The sequence below is a fragment of the Echeneis naucrates genome, chromosome 2 (assembly GCF_900963305.1).
Source record: "Echeneis naucrates chromosome 2, fEcheNa1.1, whole genome shotgun sequence".
Lineage (NCBI taxonomy): Eukaryota > Metazoa > Chordata > Actinopteri > Carangiformes > Echeneidae > Echeneis > Echeneis naucrates.
Window position 1 is genome coordinate 20,029,373 of NC_042512.1, and position 18,488 is coordinate 20,047,860.

At 49.1% G+C, this 18,488-nt stretch overlaps 3 protein-coding genes across 5 annotated transcripts; 1 reads left to right on the forward strand and 2 right to left on the reverse strand.

Moving 5' to 3' along the window:
• Positions 1 to 3,458: 3,458 nt before the first annotated feature.
• Positions 3,459 to 9,975, forward strand: sh3yl1 (SH3 and SYLF domain containing 1). Of its 2 annotated transcripts, none has more exons than XM_029522218.1 (11): positions 3,459 to 3,559; positions 5,058 to 5,168; positions 6,200 to 6,313; positions 6,710 to 6,774; positions 6,897 to 7,009; positions 7,824 to 7,952; positions 8,105 to 8,249; positions 8,364 to 8,448; positions 8,517 to 8,588; positions 8,730 to 8,762; positions 8,934 to 9,975. In XM_029522218.1, coding segments are annotated over exons 1-11 (1,077 nt in total). In that variant the 5' UTR covers positions 3,459 to 3,558; the 3' UTR covers positions 9,143 to 9,975. The 2 variants fall into 2 exon arrangements, with proteins under 2 accessions (XP_029378078.1, XP_029378085.1); XM_029522225.1 differs by having other exon boundaries at positions 8,367 to 8,448.
• On the reverse strand, positions 9,577 to 14,740 carry LOC115055999 (solute carrier family 22 member 13). Of its 2 annotated transcripts, none has more exons than XM_029522196.1 (10): positions 14,390 to 14,740; positions 14,180 to 14,277; positions 13,930 to 14,084; positions 13,573 to 13,741; positions 12,441 to 12,543; positions 12,191 to 12,327; positions 11,559 to 11,770; positions 11,387 to 11,495; positions 11,059 to 11,310; positions 9,577 to 10,800 (listed from the first exon to the last, which is right to left on the reverse strand). In XM_029522196.1, exons 1-10 carry the CDS (start codon positions 14,621 to 14,623, stop codon positions 10,692 to 10,694), a joined length of 1,578 nt encoding a protein of 525 aa, XP_029378056.1. In that variant the 5' UTR covers positions 14,624 to 14,740; the 3' UTR covers positions 9,577 to 10,691. The 2 variants fall into 2 exon arrangements, with proteins under 2 accessions (XP_029378056.1, XP_029378064.1); XM_029522204.1 differs by having other exon boundaries at positions 14,164 to 14,277; positions 14,390 to 14,658.
• A 901-nt stretch (positions 14,741 to 15,641) lies between these two features.
• On the reverse strand, positions 15,642 to 17,828 carry LOC115056048 (uncharacterized protein C1orf115). Its single transcript, XM_029522293.1, has 2 exons — positions 17,260 to 17,828; positions 15,642 to 16,097 (listed from the first exon to the last, which is right to left on the reverse strand). Exons 1-2 carry the CDS (start codon positions 17,467 to 17,469, stop codon positions 15,957 to 15,959), a joined length of 351 nt encoding a protein of 116 aa, XP_029378153.1. The 5' UTR covers positions 17,470 to 17,828; the 3' UTR covers positions 15,642 to 15,956.
• Positions 17,829 to 18,488: the final 660 nt, after the last annotated feature.

Below are 18,488 nucleotides of genomic sequence, written 5' to 3' on the forward strand. Positions count from 1 at the left end.
AATGCGAGCTAATTAGCTAATGTTAGCGTCACATTAGTTCATAGTTCAGTTGTAATTCTATGAAAATAGCTCGGCAGCTTTTTAAACCCAACAGAACTTCAACATGAACGTTAATTTAAGACAGAAAATGGGCCGTTTCACTCATTTGCTGAATTTCACTTTGTGCTTGCTGAGTTGAGATAAATTCACGGTGCCACAGTGCTTCTCTCTGTTCTGGTCGGGTTCCCGGCCTGGGGCCTCCAGAGACGTCCTGTTTGGGTTCACTGGTGAATCTGTCCGTAGGTCTGTCTGCCTCTGTGTGTTGGTCCTGTGATGTCCAGAGTGAGCTGGGATTGGCTTTAATCGGCGCTGGATTTCCGTATTTGTGGTGATTCTGTATTTGCCCCGAGCCGCCACAGCAGGGCAATTAAAATGATCAATAATAGAACATAAAGTACCGGCTGTGATTTGGAGTCAACTAAAAGTTCCTCAAAGGGCAGTAGAAACAATAGAGGCAGTGAAAGAGGAGCGGTGCAATGAGGTGACTAACACCTGCGGCAGGTAATGACTAATCTGTGATGAATGACAGCTGAGCCTCTGCCAGGCCTGAACTGTTACTGTCCACATCCCAACCCACTGTTCCACCGTGTCGGAGAGCAGCTCTATCAGCTCATGGTATTAGTGCAGCACGAGGCCTCACAAACGTCTCACAACTACTGTAAATAAACACATTCTTGTACTTTTACACACAGGAGCGCACACACGCCGGCTGTCCCACATACCTGGGTGGGGAAGTTTGAGTGACAAGTCGGGGGCGGTGAAACCCAGACTGGAGCTCTGGCAGGTAATGTTGTGGTTGGAGTGAATGTGAGACAGGTTCGTTAAGACTCTTTCCCTAATTATCAAAGAATCCGCGTTCACAGCGGCTGTCCTGATTTGCCCACTCAGCCGGCTTTAATTGTCCTCCGTTGGTCGGCCTCCATTTGTGTCCTGGTGTGTGAACGCCTCGTCACGATGATCAAATACGTGACAGTAAGAGGACTGGGAGAAGCCTGAGGAGAGGTCTGAGGGAAGCTGATGGTTGCACAATAAAACCTTCAACTTGATCATCGGTTGATGGCCAACATGGGGTGCACTGCCCCGATCTGGGCCACGAAGCACAGGAGAAAGGACCCGGGACCCTTCTGCTCAAAACTTAAACATGTTTTTGGGATGTAGAAGGTTTGAGAACTGGGAAGCCTGGACTGGATTACAGAGATTGGGTCACCACACACACAGACACAGAGGAAACGCATTAAAAAGACAAATGGCTGCAGAGAAACTGATGTTTACCCAGCAGGCTATTTAAAGAGGGAGAGGAGGGATTAATGGGAGGAACGATAGAAGAAAAAGATAAAGACGTGAGAACAAGAGGAACAGAGATGGAGGGAGAGATAAAGACAGAGGAGAGGAGAAGGATCCTTTTTCTCTTCCTCTTCCTTCATATCACACTTTACTGTTTAGATTTTTTTTTTTTTTAACTCTGTTTCATTTGCAGCAACAGATCCTGACTTCTTTTTTTACTCGTCTCTTTTGCACATTTTGTTTTGTGAATACAAACATGAATAGAAAAGATCCGATCCAACTGCACTTTCTCCACCGTGTGAAACTAAACATGTGACTGCAGAATGGGAGCCGCTGCAGGTACAGATGAGATAAGAGGTTAAAGCTAATAGAAGCCAGTCTAAATACCAGACTGACAGCCCGGCCAACATCAGCCTCAGACACCCACGCTGCTCATCTGCCTCCCACTCTCAGCAGTCACTCCACATGTTCAGCACATTTTACTGAAGGAATCCTGAAAAGCTGAGGCAGTTGTCATTTCTGTTGATCGTCCTTCTGCTGTCAGGAGCTGAATGTTAAGAGCCAGAGGAACCGGACTCTGATAAATATAGTAATCTTAAAGGATTCTACTCTTTCACAACAAGCTGGAAAATGGTTATTGGCCCAGTAATAATAATAAAAATAATGTTTTAGTGAGGCACAAACACGTGAACAGCATTTTACAGATCAGATCAGAGGAAATGTTCTCTCATTTTCATAGTTTGCATAATTGGATCTTTGAGCCTCAAACTCTTATTGACCTGAAACCAAATCTGCTGCTGAGCAACATCTGAAATGTGACTCTGAGATTTACCCAAAACACAAATTATTCATAAAACTACAAATCACCGATAATAATCATCGAAACTGTGCTGTTGAATGGTCACCTGATTTGTGTGACCTCTCTGGGCTCTGTCGGGTTCAGCTCCCACGATCCCACATAAACTGTTCGCCACTAAATGAAACCATTATCATTATTGCTGTCATTATTCAAGTTTTATTGTGACGGGATCGTGTGAAGAAACAAATAACTGTGTTAGTTTGATGTAGCTGCTCTGCAGATATTAAAGAAACTCGCTCCCCTGAGAGTGCCAACTCCTGACCTTTGACCTCCCTGAGGAGGCCGCCTATTTGGCTGGAGAGGGATTTATAATAAAACACAACATTATCACGTTAACCGTGAGAAACAATGGCTGTCCTGACTGTGGCCAAACTTGGGAAAGCTTTCAGCTTCTCTCCGTCTGGATAAACAGCAGTGAGAGAGAAAGTCTGGGACATTCCTGAGCTGATCTGAGACCTGCTGCTCGAATATCAATATTTATATCAATTTCCCATTTACTTCTCACTCAAGGGGACAGCTCTTTCTAAATATCTTCTATTCTTTATTTATATGTGACCTCAGAGCGGCCGCTATCTTTAAACGGACAGTAATTCTGGTTGTGTTGAACCTGCAGGTATTTGGAGTTGAGGGGAAAAGGACTCATCACTGATGACCTCCATCAAACTGTCCCACACGTCATCAGGGATGTGAGGCGACATCTAGTGGCTGAGACTCAATTCTTCCTCAAACTGGTCTCTTCAGCCAGGAAAATGCCCAGAACATCAAGAAACATTCAAAAGTGGAAGCTGTGAGTGTAGAAAACATTCATCTTTCTTCGGACTGACTGTTAACATTTATGGTGATGGAATTTATGAAATTATGATTCATAATGTCATTTAGTTTTTGTAGAATTTGACTGTAATATTTGTAATAATGAATAGTGAGAAGTGAATGAATTAAATCCCATGATGTCTTTGTTTTGATAAAAATTTGTACTCTAATAATTATTGAATATTAATATTTATTAAGATTTGTGACCGGAAGTGAAAACAAAATGAAGGGGAAGCCCCTCCCCGCAGAGCTCGTGAACGCGCCCAGTGCAGCCACACTGACCCACGTGGACGCGCCCAGCGGACTCCCGGGCTGTCCGCGCGGCGCCTGTTTCCCTGACAACGTCTCAGTCCGTGCTTCCGTGTCTCTCTGATCCCGCTGACTCCGCCCACTAGAACTCACCTGTCCAGGTGACGTGCGGCGCGACGAGATACCGCGAGAAGTTAGTGCGAGAAGATAGTTTCGGTCGGAGAGGAAGTGAAGAGGCACGAGCGGCTCCGGCAGCGAAGCTCACCTGTCCGCAGGTAAACCCACGAAGACCCGAAGAGCCGAGGACGAGGACAGACAGTAAGTTCACCTGTCTCACCTGTCCCACCTGTCCCCTGGCCTGGTCCGGGTTGTCCTGTTTCACACTCAGCTGTTGTCTTCCTGTCCAGAGAACGGTGAGCTGGTTGTTGGTACTCAGGTGGTCAAATGGTTTTTATCAGGTCTGTCAGGAAGTTCTGCTTTCTGCTTTCCTGTTTCCTGTGAACTGGTTCTGGTTTCTGGATTTGTCTTTTTTTTTCTTTGAGGAAGTTCTCCAGGTTCTTAAATGTCGTTGTCATGGCAACCCTCATTAAGGCTGACCAGGACATGAGAGCCAGCGAGCTCACTTAAAGGTAATGAACTCCCGTGATTGGTCGGTCCAATCATTTAGGAGGGGCTTGGCCTTTTTGGAGGAAGTGAGACGTCGTCATAGTAACAGAGGTGGCGTCATAGTTCAGGTGAGACCACCTCAGCCCATCAGACCTCCTCAGACCTTCTCAGACCACCTCAGACCACCTCAGACCTCCTCAGACCTCCTCAGACCACCTCAGACCTCCTCAGACCTACTAAGACCACCTCAGACCTTCGAAGACCTCCTCAGACCACATCAGACCACATCAGACCACATCAGACCTCCTTAGACCTCCTTAGACCTCCTTAGACCTCCTCATACCTCCTTAGACCTCCTCAGGCCACCTCAGGCCACCTCAGACCTCCTCAGGCCACCTCAGACCTCCTCAGGCCACCTCAGACCACCTCAGACCACCTCAGACCACCTCAGGCCCCCTCAGGCCACATCAGACCTCCTCAGACCTCCTCAGACCTACTAAGGCCACCTCAGACCTCCTCAGACCACCTCAGACCACCTCAGACCACCTCAGGCCACCTCAGGTCCCATCAGACCTCCTCAGACCTCCTCAGACCATGTCAGACCTCCTCAGACCACGTCAGACCACGTCAGACCTCCTCAGACCACCTCAGACCTCCTCAGACCTCCTCAGACCACCTCAGACCTCCTCAGACCATCAGACCACACAGTCTGTGATTGTGAAAAAACCTTGTCCAGATGTTCATGTTGTCCTGATGAGGAGTTCTGGGACTTGTCATCAGGTTCAGACTGAGACAAGAACCACCAGAGAACTGATGGGACTGAGTCTGGGTCTGGTCTGGATGAAAACCAGAGTCAGACAGCAGGAACCAGTTTGTCCACATGTCTGCTGCTGCAGCACATTCCTGACACATGACACAAGGCCAGCACAGAACATCCCATCATCAGACCTTCCAGCAGAGGCGTAAACGTGCCATGAAGCAAATAAAAATGGTTTGATAATGAATCACTCCGTTTCTAAAGGACTTTCTGACGTGGAGAAACGGCATCAGGGAAGAGAACTTGGCATTAATTTAGTAATTATGACATTTTTCTTCCAGTTGTGTGGACTGACGCCTGCTGACTGAACGGCAGCGTTCAGGAGGTCCACCAACAGGTTCTCTGCTCAGAAACTGATTGTGTTAACAAAGTGTGTAATTTGTGTGTCCGCAGTGAGTAACCCGATCCCCTCCAACCTGAAGTCCGAGGCCAAGAAGGCCGCCAAGATCCTGAGAGAGTTCACCGAGATCTCCAACAGGAACGGGCCAGACAAGCTCATCCCCCGTAAGAACTGCCCCGTCCTGCTGTAACTGCCCTTCTCCTGCTGTAAACTGCCCCGTCCTGCTGTAACTGCCCTTCTCCTGCTGTAACCTGCCCCGTCCTGCTGTAAACTGCCCCGTCCTGCTGTAAACTGCCCCGTCCTGCTGTAAACTGCCCCGTCCTGCTGTAACTGCCCTTCTCCTGCTGTTAACCGCCCTTCTCCTGCTGTAAACTGCCCTTCACCTGCTGTAAACTGCCCTTCACCTGCTGTAACTGCCCTTCACCTGCTGTAAACTGCCCCGTCCTGCTGTAACCTGCCCCGTCCTGCTGTAAACTGCCCCGTCCTGCTGTAACTGCCCTTCTCCTGCTGTAACCGCCCTTCACCTGCTGTAAACTGCCCCGTCCTGCTGTAAACTGCCCTTCACCTGCTGTAACCTGCCCCGTCCTGCTGTAAACTGCCCTTCACCTGCTGTAACCGCCCTTCACCTGCTGTAAACTGCCCCGTCCTGCTGTAAACTGCCCCTCTCTGTTGTAAACTGCCCCTCTCTGTTGTAAACTGCCCCTCTCTGTTGTAAACTGCCCCGTCCTGCTGTAAACTGCCCCTCTCTGCTGTAAACTGCCCCTCTCTGTTGTAAACTGCCCCTCTCTGTTGTAAACTGCCCCGTCCTGCTGTAAACTGCCCCTCTCTGTTGTAAACTGCCCCTCTCTGCTGTAAACTGCCCCGTCCTGCTGTAAACTGCCCCTCTCTGCTGTAAACTGCCCCTCTCTGTTGTAAACTGCTCCTCTCTGCTGTAAACTGCCCCGTCCTGCTGTAAACTGCCCTGTCCTGCTGTAAACTGCCCCTCTCTGTTGTAAACTGCCCCTCTCTGTTGTAAACTGCTCCTCTCTGCTGTAAACTGCCCCGTCCTGCTGTAAACTGCCCCGTCCTGCTGTAAACTGCCCCGTCCTGCTGTAAACTGCCCCTCTCTGCTGTAAACTGCCCCCTCAGAGTTCCTGATGTGAGCTGAGGCCTAAAGTGTGTGTTTTGTGTTGTGTGTTGTGTGTCTGTGTTGTAGCTCATGTGATAGCGAAGGCCGAGGGTCTCGCCATCATCTCCGTCATCAAGGCCGGCTTCATGATCACCGCCAGGGGAGGCAGCGGCATCGTCATCGCCCGGCTGCCGGACAGACGTAAGACCCCCACCTCAGGAAATCCGGCTCTCTGGTCTGTCTCACAGCGAGCTTTTTGTTTCTGACATTTTGGGGCATTTCCCTTCGCCTGGGTAACAAACACACCCTCCCGCCGATCCCCCTGCGGCGGAACGAGCTGCAGTCATCTGACAGTTAGCTCGTTTGGCGGCGGCGGCTGTCACACGGCCGGTGTGAGGGAGGCTCCGGGCTTTAAGGCCGAAGGAGAGAAAAACAAATCAATTCTCTGAACCTGTGACGGCAGAAAGAGGTTTCAGGTCTGTCTGCGAGGTGAAGTCAAGAAAAACAACAAAGACAAATATCACCACAATCAGACGATCAACTGAAACACTGAAGACAAATGAGCCTTTCAACATTGTGTTCTTGTTGTGTGTTCAGGCTGGTCTGCACCTTCTGCCATCGGCATCGCTGGTCTGGGAGGAGGTTTTGAGATCGGCGTGGAGGTGAGTGAACAGAACAAACTAAACACCGTGACGTGAATGGAGCTAACCCAAACCCAAACCCAGAATTATGGACCTGCTGTCCAAACAATCAGACACTTTTCTCAGTTGTTGCTGCCTTTCAGGTGTCGGACCTGGTCATCATCCTCAACCAGCGCCGGGCCATCGAGGCGTTCACGAAGGGCGGGAACCTGACGCTGGGCGGGAACTGTACTGTTGCTGTGGGACCTTTGGGCAGGTGGTTTGGGTGAAATCATACTTTCGGGGTTGGAGGCTGGAGATTTATGAGATGTTGAGTGTTGTTTGTGTTTCAGGGCCCAGAGCAGAAACACAAACTCATTAAGCCTCCGTGGCAGTTACACAAACAGATGTGATTTACTTTAGAGGTGATTAATGATGATGTTATAACAACCAGGTCAGTGTTGTTTCAGGGCAGCTCGACAGGTTTTGGCACGTGTTGGCAGGTGTGTGTGGGCGTGGCCAGCTATTTGACCAGCAGGTGAATGCTGAATCAACGAATGTGTCCGTTCCAGCTGAACGACGAGAAGCAGCTCTGAATATAAACAGAAAACAGCAGCATCACGTTCCTGTTTGTCAGAAACCACAGTCCTTTTATAAATTAGGAGGGTTCAGATCCTGCCTGAAGGAACGCCACCAAGATAATCAGTGCCTTTCTACTGAAATGACTTTTTGGAGTTTGGAGCAGGCAGCGCTGAAAAGGCCTTTATGCTGATGAGTTCATGCTGAGAAGCTGCTCGTCACTGACGACGCCCTCCTTCCTGGTCCGGATGAAGCGTGTTTACAAAGCGTCACAGAAGCTGCTGCTCTGCTCTGTCTATCTGCCATCTCGGCTTTATGAAACTATGTTTGAGGGTCAAGGTGGATTTGACCTGCTCTGTCCTCCATCCTGATTGGGTGGTACAGTAGCCCCGCCCCTAACCCCACCCCATTTCAAAAATGACCATCACGTTGTGTTGAAGACTGAGACCATAAACTCATCAGGGAGGAGGAGGGACATTTTCCCATAATGTTCATGACTGTCGTCGTTTCAGGAACGTGGAGGCCGATGTGGCTCTGCGCAGCACTGCAGCCGTCTTCACCTACTGCCGGTCCAGAGGCCTGTTTGCTGGCATTTCTCTGGAGGGATCCTACCTGATCGAACGCAAAGACACCAACCGCAAGTATGTCGGACGTCCGTCCACCTGCCTGAATGTGAACCGTCCCGGTCTGCGCTTCAGTTCATTCATGTCCACGAATGAAACCTTAGATGGAGCAAGAAACGGTGCGCTCAGGGAATTCCAGTCTGAGAGCGTTTCCATGTGAACGTCTGCAGGTTTTACTCTCAGGAGATCCGTGCATCAGCCATTTTGAACGGTGACGTGGAGCCGCCGTCAGAGTGCCACGACCTGTACCACATCCTGGACGTCTACACCGAGGCCTACACCACAGATTGGACCAGTAAGAACATGCGTCCGAAGGTGAGTGACCTCATGTGTCCGACAGAAATGAAAGAGAAACAACTAAATCTGAGTCTCGGTGAAGGAGCTTGAAATGTTTTTGACCCTAATCTGCCGTTTCTGTCTCCGCCTCAGCAGTCCACTGGTCCTCCATCCAGACCTCCAGCTCCGCCTCAGCAGAAACCAGGTCGCAGCTCCCAGAGACCAAGACCCGACACAGGTGTTGTTGTGTTTGAGACGCTTATTGACCTCTGAAAATGCAGTGTGTAAAGACGTGTGTGCTTTCAGGTGCACGCCAAGGAGCTGCGAGTAAAAACTCTCTCTATCCGAGCTGCTCCATCTACAAATCCGAGACCTCAGGTGAGTGTGAACTTCCTGCCTCCTTCTCCAACTCCCCTTCAGTCCCGAATGAAGTGTGTGTGAGGCTGCAGCTCCCTCTGGTGTTCACAGCAGTTTTCACTCTGGATTTCTGGTTTAAATGACGTTTTCTTCCTGTTGCAGGTCAGTTTGCCTCCAAAAGCTCGGACAGCTTCGGTACGACAACAGAAATCATATTTATTGCTCCAATTCAGACTCATTTTTTATTGATGATGATTTAAAATTAAAGTATCCTTTAATTGAAAGAAACTAAATAATGATGACATTTTTATAAATTGTTTCCTTAATATGGCCTAAAATTTAACACAAATTTTCTCCTGTCTGTAGGTGGGGTGCCGACGATGGGCGGCGCCAGTGGACCGCTGGTTGTCACGGCGACCCATCCATTCACAGGGCAGCAGCCTGGCGACCTGAGCTTCGTTCCTGGCGACAGAATCACCGTCATCACCAAGACAGAGGCTCAGTACGACTGGTGGGAGGGACAGCTGGATGATGGACGGGTCGGCATCTTCCCCGCCAACTTTGTGACGTACTGACGGTCCAATCGACAACTACGGGAACCAGGAGGGGATTCTGGGTAATGCTTTGTTTTAGAGCAGCAGTTTGCTGGTTAATGAAGGAATCTGTTTTCATAACCGATTGGACTGTTCAAGTGACGTTTTTCAACCAAAACCACCAAACTTTTGAGAATCTGTTGCTTTCCTTCATCTCTAAATATTTAGGTGTTTGACATTTTTAGTTGTTTTTCCCAAACCAAAAATTAATTTATTGATACAATTGTCAGATTTGTTGATTGAAAACAGTAATTACAGGTTTCCAATTTCAATTTTCAGGAAAAAACTTCTTAAATTATTCAGAAATGACACACGGTACAATAATCAGATCCAACATTTTTAATCAATAGTGGCAATGAAATGGTAATAATGTGTGAATCGGCCCGTGTTGTTTTCGGGAAACTTTGGTGGTTGGAGGTCTGTTTGTTAAAAAGGTGATGGTGAGGTAGGGACCAAACTTAAACAAAAATATCTGCACATGCTGTTTTGCTGTAAATTGAAAAAGCTTATTCAGCATTACCAAAGTACTAAAACAAAACTACAGATGTTTGTCAGGGCAGTGAACTCATCATGCTCAGTATTTAAAGCTTCATTTCTGGGATCTGTTACTGTCTCCACCTTTAAAATGTCTCCACGGCAGAAAATAGGACGCGCTGCTGTAAAATATTGTCATGCTTCTCTTTGTTTACAGTTTATAAATAATGATAAAGAAGAGCTGGATTATTCTGTCAGTTTAGTGAGGTCAAGATTATAATGGGTTTATTTTTTGGAAATGTTTTACAGTTTGTATGAAAATTTCTAATAAATCTATAAAATATAAATCTGTGACAGTGTTAATCAATATTTTTTCAAAGAAATGCTTCAGAAAGTCCAAACTAGAAAAAGGAGAAAAAGAAACTCAACACCAATGACTGTAGAGTCAAAAACATTTTCATTTTATCAGCCCAGAACAGATTTAACTGCGGTTGTTTTTTGTGTATCTGCTTGTTTGTTCTGTCGTTGTTGTTGTTGCGTCACTTGTTGATTGTTCTGTGTCTTTAAATGGTTTTTTATTTATTTATTTTTTTTTTTCCTGTCTTTGAGGGTGTTTTGTAGGACTCCTCATCCATAACTATAAATCATGTTAAACTTGCACTCTGACCCAGAGGCCTCTGGTCCTGGTCCTGGTCCTGGTCCTGGTCCTGGTCAGATCATGACAGCAGACCTTTCTGTGTTGTGTAGTTGCTGCTCTCTGGCAGCAGGTGGCAGAGACTTTTGGGGATCGCTTCTGCTAAAATTTGATTCACTCAGGTCTGAACATGAACATCCAGCAGCTCGCTGTTAACCATGTTCAACAATGATCAGAGGCAAACAGAACAAATCAGTCACAACAATACAGCCCAGGAATAAAACACACATTATAAAACACAAGTGCGTAAAATACAAAGCATGACTCTGATGTTCCCTCAGTTATTTTGGTCTTTCATTGAAACCAGAGCAAACCAAAGTACAAATATAAACATGAAACTCGATCAACAGAGTCACAGCAAACTCAGACTGTGTGTGTGCATGTTAGTCCTGTTTGTGCGCTCGGGGTGTGTGTGTCGTCTTTCTCAGCAGGGAGGATCTCTGCTTTCCCTGTTTGGCTGCTCCCCGGTTTCCTGGAAAAAACACACACACACACAAATCAAGGTAAAGATTTACTCTGCAGCTGTTAATGTGTGTGCCATGTCATGTATCTTCTTTCTTGCAGATGTAAAGGTCATTGGTCTTCTGGTCTTCCATAAATCAGTGACCTGCTTTGAGGTAAAAATAAATACGAGCTGTGAGACTGCAACGTGACCCAGAGTCTGTGCAGCAGCTCCATCAGAGCTCATGTGACAGTGTTGTGATGGGACCTTGAATTCAGAGGCGCTCACCGAGTCCTCCAGAGGGTGACCAAGCTGGGGGGGTGGGGCCGCAGCTGCCTGACGCAGTCCTCCACTGTATCAGGGAGGGGCACGCCGCTGGTCTCCGGCAGCAACAGACACAGGCCGCAACCTACGATTGGCCCACTGCTGTACACCACCATGGCAGCCAGTGAGATGGCTCCGTTTGGGTTGGGGGGGACGAGGGTGTTGACCATACAGCCGAGGCGGAAACACAGGTTGACCAGTGATACACAGCGCTGTCTGCATCAGAACCACACTGCTTAGTTTGGATGGAAGCAGGTTCAGTGTGTGGTGGTGTTGTGGTGGTGTTGTGTACCTGACCACAGTGGGGAACAGCTCGATGCTGTACAGTGTAGAGATGAAGATGGCGGCCAGGATGCAGAGTTTTCCCAGCAGAGCCAGACTCATCACCAGCACTGGTTCACCTGCACACAGAGTCAGTGTTACACACCGATCACAGCCAGAACCCGCCCGTGGTCACAGCTCACCGTGGTATCTGGACAGCAGCAACGACAAGAAGCAGGCGGCGCCGCTCAGGAACAGAGCGAGCATGCTGAGTGGTCGCCGTCCCAGGCGAGCCAGCGGGACGAGCAGGCAGGGAGCTTCTGATAGGCCGGAGAAGAACTGGGCGGAGTAGACGCCGACGCCAAAGGAGCCGATGTTCATGCAGATGCCGTAGTACGTTAAGGCCGACGCCGTGCTGCAGGACAAACAGGTGAATCAGCTCATCACTCACTGGCATAACTTCCCCTTTAAGAAGTTCAGCGTGTGCTAATAATGTTTGACAGCACACCGACACTTTGACCCGACTGGTGACGACTCCTGTCAATCATCATCTCAGCCATCTGTCACCAATCTGTAAAGCTGCAACACAACCTTGTGGAGGGCAAAGGTCAGACTCTGACTGCTGTAGGTGTGAAACACAAGTTAAACTTGTTCATGTTGGTCCTCTGTGGTCAGTTCCAGTTAAAGGCTCAGATATCTGTCACTGTGTGTCAGCACAGTTGGTGTAAAAACCACAAAGTACAGACCTTTTCTGTTTAATTCCCGTTTCAAGTGTTTCACCATGTTCTTGGTGTTCAGACTTGATAATATACACCTGTTTGTTTTTCCTCCTTACCTCACGAAGCTCATGATGAAGAGTCGCAGCAGGACGGTCGGGTGTCTCAGCTGGATGAGGTCACGGGGGGCGGGGCCTCCAGGTGGGTTTGTAGCCTCTGTGGATTTCTGCAGGTCAGACCAGGCCGAGTCCAGCAGCTAAACACACACACAGCCATCTGCCATTTATTTTTTCTTCACATTTTGGACGATTCCTGACAACAGAGAGTCAGCTAACTCAGATACACAATCTTGAGTTTTTGTGTCTTTACCAGGTCCAGGAAGTGCTTATCTGCAGGGCTGTTGCTACGGTAACGGTCCAAAACATCCGTCCTCCTCCTGAGCAGCAACCAGCGAGGAGACTCTGGGAGGGAACTTTAAAAACAGACAAAGATCATTCTGTCAAGCTACTTCAACACCTAGAAAAGACTGGGCAGGTGGGAGAGGGGGGACAGGGAGACAGGTGGACAGGTGCACAGATAGACAGGTGCACAGATGGATGGACAGATGCACAGGTGGACAGGTGGATGGACAGATGCACAGGTGCACAAGTGGACAGGTGGATGGACAGATGGACAGGTGGATGGACAGATGGACAAATGCACAGGTGGATGGACAGATGCACAGGTGGATGGACAGGTGGACAGGTGGATGGACAGATGGACAGGTGGACAGGTGCACAGATGGACAGGTGGACAGATGCACAGGTGGATGGACAGGTGGACAGGTGGATGGACAGGTGGACAGGTAGATGGACAGATGCACAGGTGGACAGGTGGATGGACAGGTGGATGCACAGGTGGACAGGTGGATGGACAGATGGACAGGTGGATGGACAGGTGCACAGGTGCACAGATGGACAGGTGGATGGACAGATGCACAGGTGGACAGGTGGATGGACAGATGGACAGGTGGATGGACAGATGCACAGGTGGATGGACAGGTGCACAGGTGGGTGGACAGGTGGATGGACAGGTGGACAGGTGGATGGACAGATGGACAGGTGGATGGACAGATGCACAGGTGCACAAGTGGACAGGTGGATGGACAGATGGACAGGTGGATGGACAGATGGACAAATGCACAGGTGGATGGACAGATGCACAGGTGGACAGGTGGATGGACAGATGCACAGATAGACAGATGCACAGGTGCACAGATGGACAGGTGGACAGGTGGATGGACAGATGCACAGGTGGACAGGTGGGTGGACAGGTAGGTGGACAGGTGGATGGACAGATGCACAGATGGACAGGTGGATGGACAGATGCACAGGTGGACAGGTGGGTGGACAGGTAGGTGGACAGGTGGATGGACAGATGCACAGATGGACAGGTGGATGGACAGGTGCACAGATGGACAGGTGGATGGACAGGTGCACAGGTGGACAGGTGGACGACTTACATGTAGAGCGGCAGGCACATGAGCTGTGGCAGAGCCAGCGACAGGTGCAGCCGGGTCCAGGTGCTGCTCAGCCAGGCCAGCAGAGCTCCGCCCATCGTCCCCAAACTGAAGCAGAACGGCAGGAAGGCTGGCGGCCAGAGGCGGCCGGTGGGCGGAGTCCACTCCACCGCTGCAACACAAACTGGTTGGTGAACACTCCGAACCTTTCAGAATCTAAAGAGGGTTAAATCCTCCGTGAACGCTGTCGGGTTTAATGAACCTGCTGCTTCAGATCGCAGCAGTGGCCGGAAGCCAGCAGCTCGTTATCTGGAATAAAGCTGACAGCACCGTCAGGTTCTGTTGTGTCGGTTCTGTTACCCAGGCTGAAGGAGCAGATGTTGATGCAGCAGCAGCAGACCCCCGTCAGGCAGCGAACAGCGAGGAAGAGGAGCGGCTGAGGAAGCACGGCGGGCACGAGCCCACACAGTGCGTGCACGCACACACACACCAGCAGCACCGGACGCTTCCCGTACCTGCGCACACACACACACACACACACACACGTGAACACGGTCCCTGCTTGTTGTGACAACAATGATTGACAGCTGTGACCTGCTCGGTGTGTCACCGGTCAGAGATGGCTCCTCCGAACAGAGATCCCAGCAGCAGGCCGGCCGTGAAGAGCGTCTGACCGTGAGACAAGCGGTCAGTCCACCCGCACACCGACTGACAGGTGACAGGAAACGTTATGGACGGAACACGGCTCCGAACTCTGCAGCCAAAGAGTTCTAAAAACATGTTAAACGTCTCAGACAGTGCGAACAGAATATCCACTCACCTCTCTGGTTCTGCTCTCAGCGGTCCAATCAGCATCGGGTCCGGGAAGCTCCCCGGGCCGTGATTGGCTGAAGTTTGAAAGCACCTGTCCGCGCCAGATGTCCGAGCTGGTGCCGTTGCCATGGTGACAGGTGGCGCCAATGGCAGCCGTGAAGATGTCGAGGAAAAAGAGGAAAGGGTTGAAGATGAAGACCAGAGACAGACGCCAGTAGACGGACAGCTGCAGCGGAGACATCACCGAGCAGACCGGGTCTTCAGGAGCAGCCCATCCTGGTCCTGCTGGTCCTGCTGGTCCTGCTGGTCTGGACTCTGGACTTCCTGGTCTCCAGTCTCTGGTCTCTCTGGCCTCTCTTCAGTCTCTTCAGTCTCTCTGGTCTCTCCTCAGTGTCTCTCCTGTCTCTCTGGTCTCTTCAGTCTCTTCAGTCTCTCCTGTCTCTCTGGTCTCTTCAGTCTCTCTGGTCTCTCTCCTGTCTCTCTGGTCTCTTCAGTCTCTTCAGTCTCTCTGGTCTCTTCAGTCTCTTCAGTCTCTCTGGTCTCTCTTCAGTCTCTTCAGTCTCTCTGGTCTCTCCTCAGTCTCTCTTCAGTCTCTCTGGTCTCTTCAGTCTCTTCAGTCTCTCTGGTCTCTCTTCAGTCTCTTCAGTCTCTCTGGTCTCTTCAGTCTCTTCAGTCTCTCTGGTCTCTTCAGTCTCTCTTCAGTCTCTCTGGTCTCTTCAGTCTCTCTTCAGTCTCTCTGGTCTCTTCAGTCTCTCCTGTCTCTCTGGTCTCTCTCCGGTCTCTCTGGTCTCTCTTCAGTCTCTCCTGTCTCTCTGGTCTCTTCAGTCTCTCTGGTCTCTCTGGTCTCTCCTGTCTCCCTGGTCTCTCTTCAGTCTCTCTGGTCTCTTCAGTCTCTCTGGTCTCTCTGGTCTCCCCGGTCTCTCCGGTCTCTCCGGTCTTGGCTGAACAGCTATGGCCACCTGGACTCTGTCTGATCTGCCAGCCGCAGACTGACGGACCAGCAGAGTTGCAAACTAACTGACCTTTCACCCACAAGCTGGCCACGCCCCACGAAACACCTGACGGAGTTACAGTGACACCTTGTGGCCATCTGATGGATTACATGACCATTCTAATCATCATTGTCATTGATTGTTTTTGTGACAGAAAGGAGGCAGGAAGGGAAATAAGGTGGAAAGGAGAGGCAAAGCAGCACAAACACTGAGTTTAGAGTTCGACGCGACATTTATTTTCCAAAAGTCAGTCAAACATTTGAGTTTTCACATTTTCATCAGTGAAGTAAAGTAATAAAAAAACAGGATTCAAATCTGATACAAGTAGTTTGTTACTCCACATATTGGAGATATTTCAGATCAAACTGGCAGTTCAGACGCATCACAGAAGGTCGGATTCTAAATCCATCACACGAAGGTAAACGCACATCATATCATCCAAATAACTGGAAACAGTAAACAGTTTAAGGAATCTGAAGAGATTTTCAGATCAATAAATGGAGGATTTGTAGTTTCACTTCAATGTTGAAATGATGAAATAATCCATTTATTCTCCTCTCTTTGAAACCAGGAGCAGGACCATCATGCTTTGCTGCTGGATGTCCGGTTAACCTCTGTCATCACGGTGGCCATCGCTGAGATGGGTGTGGGGTAGGTGGACGCCATGCTCTGTAACCCGGCCATGAGACACCGCCAGCTGAACCGCAGAGCCTTCATGATGTTCTGATGGCGAGAAAGACAAGAAACCGTCAAAGGTTCGATTCCCAGTTCCAGAGGAAAACACTCTTATTGACTGACAGGTGTTAAAAATCAACCGTCCCTCCAGCAGCGTGTGAACCCTGAGCAAGGAACCAGACCAAGTCCAGGTCCTGTAAAACAGGACTAAGGACTCTGGACCTGAGCTGGACCTGAACTGGACCTGAACTGGACCTGAACTGGACCTGAGCTGGACCTGAACTGGACCTGAGCTGGACCTGAGCTGGTCCTGAGCTGGTCCTGAGCTGGACCTGAGCTGGTCCTGAACTGGACCTGAGCTGCTCCTGAGCTGGACCTGACCTGGACCTGAACTGGACCTGAACTGGAGCTGGACCTGAGCTGCTCCTGACCTGGACCTGAACTGGACCTTAGCTGGACCTGAGCTGGACCTGACCTGCTCCTGAACTGGACATGAACTGGACCTGAGCTGGACCTGAACTGGAGCTGGACCTGAGCTGCTCCTGACCTGGACCTGAGCTGGACCTGAACTGGACCTGAACTGGAGCTGGACCTGAGCTGCTCCTGACCTGGACCTGAGCTGGACCTGAGCTGGACCTGAACTGGACCTGAGCTGGACCTGACCTGCTCCTGACCTGCTCCTGACCTGGACCTGACCTGGACCTGACCTGGACATGAACTGGACCTGACCTGGACCTGAGCTGCTGGATTAACAGGTGAAGAAAACGCTGTCTGCAGTTTTAAAGAGTTTCAGTAATCTCTGAAAAATACGGAGCTGGTCGCTTTAAGGCCTCTGGTCCAGAGAGGTGGGGTCAAAGGTCAAACTCACCAATGTTTAACAGCATTCATGTGAAGCCAAACAAACACTGAACGCTTCACTTTGTCTTGTCTACATCTTATTTATTTTACTGCCACTCACTTTGTACTCGAGTGAAAATGTATAAAATATTGCTGATAACCGATCAATACTTCTTCATTTACCGTAATAATTATTTTCTTAATTCACGTTTTTGTTCCGCTTTATTGTATATTATTTTTTCTAAAATTCATTTGAAAAACGTTTGATGAAGGACATTTCCTCTGTTATTCAGCTGATTTTTGAAAATCACCGGCTGTTAACTGCAGTTGTGCGATCAGAGTGTGTAGGTATGTAGCCCCCAGCTCGTCTTACCTTCCTGCACTTCTTGTACTTCCTCTTCTTCTTCCTCTTCTTCTCTTCCTTCCTCTTCCTCCTCTCCTCCAGTGTCTCCTCTCTCTCCTCGTCCACCTCCTCAATCAGAGGTTCATATTTATCCGGAAGGACGGAGAAATAAACCTCTTTGGAGGTTTTCTGTTTCTTGACAGCTGGAGGAGCGACCTCCGTCTCCTGCTGCTCTCCCATCTCCTGTTCGTCGTCTTCTCCTCTGTGGCCTCCTTGTGGAGGTGCAGGAGGACCTTTGGAGTGAGGAGGAGTCAAACTTTATTAGTAGCCTGGAGCTGATTTCAGACACAGGAAACTCTGTAAGCTTTGACAGAGAGCACTCAAGGCAGCATTAGAAGAGGAATGTGGAGATCTGTTTGTTTTTTGTCCTGGATAAGTGAACTGGACTTTTGCTTTGATTTTCTAAGTTGGTGCTGCAACTGCTGTTTTTAATCTGTCCTTGTTTTGTTTTTTGTTTTTTGCAAACTGACAGTGAAAGTTAACGTTGACACACAAAGTCAACATGAGAAACTAGAAAAACATGTCATGTAGATAAAGTGACAGATCACTTCGTTGAAAAAGGCAGAGTCATGAACAATCACCAATCAGCACGTTTGGATGTTTCTGATTTTAACCGTCATCTGTCTCCTTTTTCTGCAGAAGTTTGCAGATGAACTTTTTTATTGGTGGAGATTCTTGACGTGGTCTCATCACACTGTCCAGGGTGATCCTGCCCCCCGCCCAGAGTGAGCTGGGATTGGTTCCAGAACCCCCCGTGACCCGGAAAGGGATCAGAGGTAGAAGAAGAGTGAGTGAATGCTCGCAACCAAATGGCTCAAAAACACACATTGATTCTGATACGTCTTGAAGGAATGTAGGGTCCAATCAGTTGTGCATCTAAGGGTTAAAATCAAACACTGGATAAGTTAAAAATATGAACCTTTAACTTCTAGTTCATCCACTTTTCAATTCAATATTGTCACCATGTTGTACATTATCTTTCTAAAAGAACAAACAAGTTCCAGTCTGTAAAAACCTGTTGGATGTACGTTTGGCTGTGTCGTGTTCGTTATATAGAAGAAATCAGAACAGAAAAGCCTTTGGCAGCTCATGTTGGCTCATCCAGGCAGCAATAAGTCCGGATCTGTTCAGCACTGAGACCCAGAGGGGGAAGACGGGAAGGATTAAGGAATGAAAACAATATCCCAAATACCTGGAGC

Coding starts and splice junctions, on each gene's coding strand:
- sh3yl1 (XM_029522218.1), top strand. Junction 8,449..8,516: donor GAGACCAAGACCCGACACAG/GTGTTGTTGTGT, acceptor GTGTGCTTTCAG/GTGCACGCCAAGGAGCTGCG. Junction 8,589..8,729: donor CTACAAATCCGAGACCTCAG/GTGAGTGTGAAC, acceptor TTCCTGTTGCAG/GTCAGTTTGCCTCCAAAAGC.
- LOC115055999 (XM_029522196.1), bottom strand. CDS start 14,623: ATGTCTCCGCTGCAGCTGTCCGTCTACTGGCGTCTGTCTCTGGTCTTC. Junction 14,085..14,179: donor GGAGGAGCCATCTCTGACCG/GTGACACACCGA, acceptor GTGTGTGCGCAG/GTACGGGAAGCGTCCGGTGC. Junction 10,801..11,058: donor GTCACCCTCTGGAGGACTCG/GTGAGCGCCTCT, acceptor TGTTTTTTCCAG/GAAACCGGGGAGCAGCCAAA.
- LOC115056048 (XM_029522293.1), bottom strand. CDS start 17,469: ATGGGAGAGCAGCAGGAGACGGAGGTCGCTCCTCCAGCTGTCAAGAAA. Junction 16,098..17,259: donor AGTACAAGAAGTGCAGGAAG/GTAAGACGAGCT, acceptor TCTCGCCATCAG/AACATCATGAAGGCTCTGCG.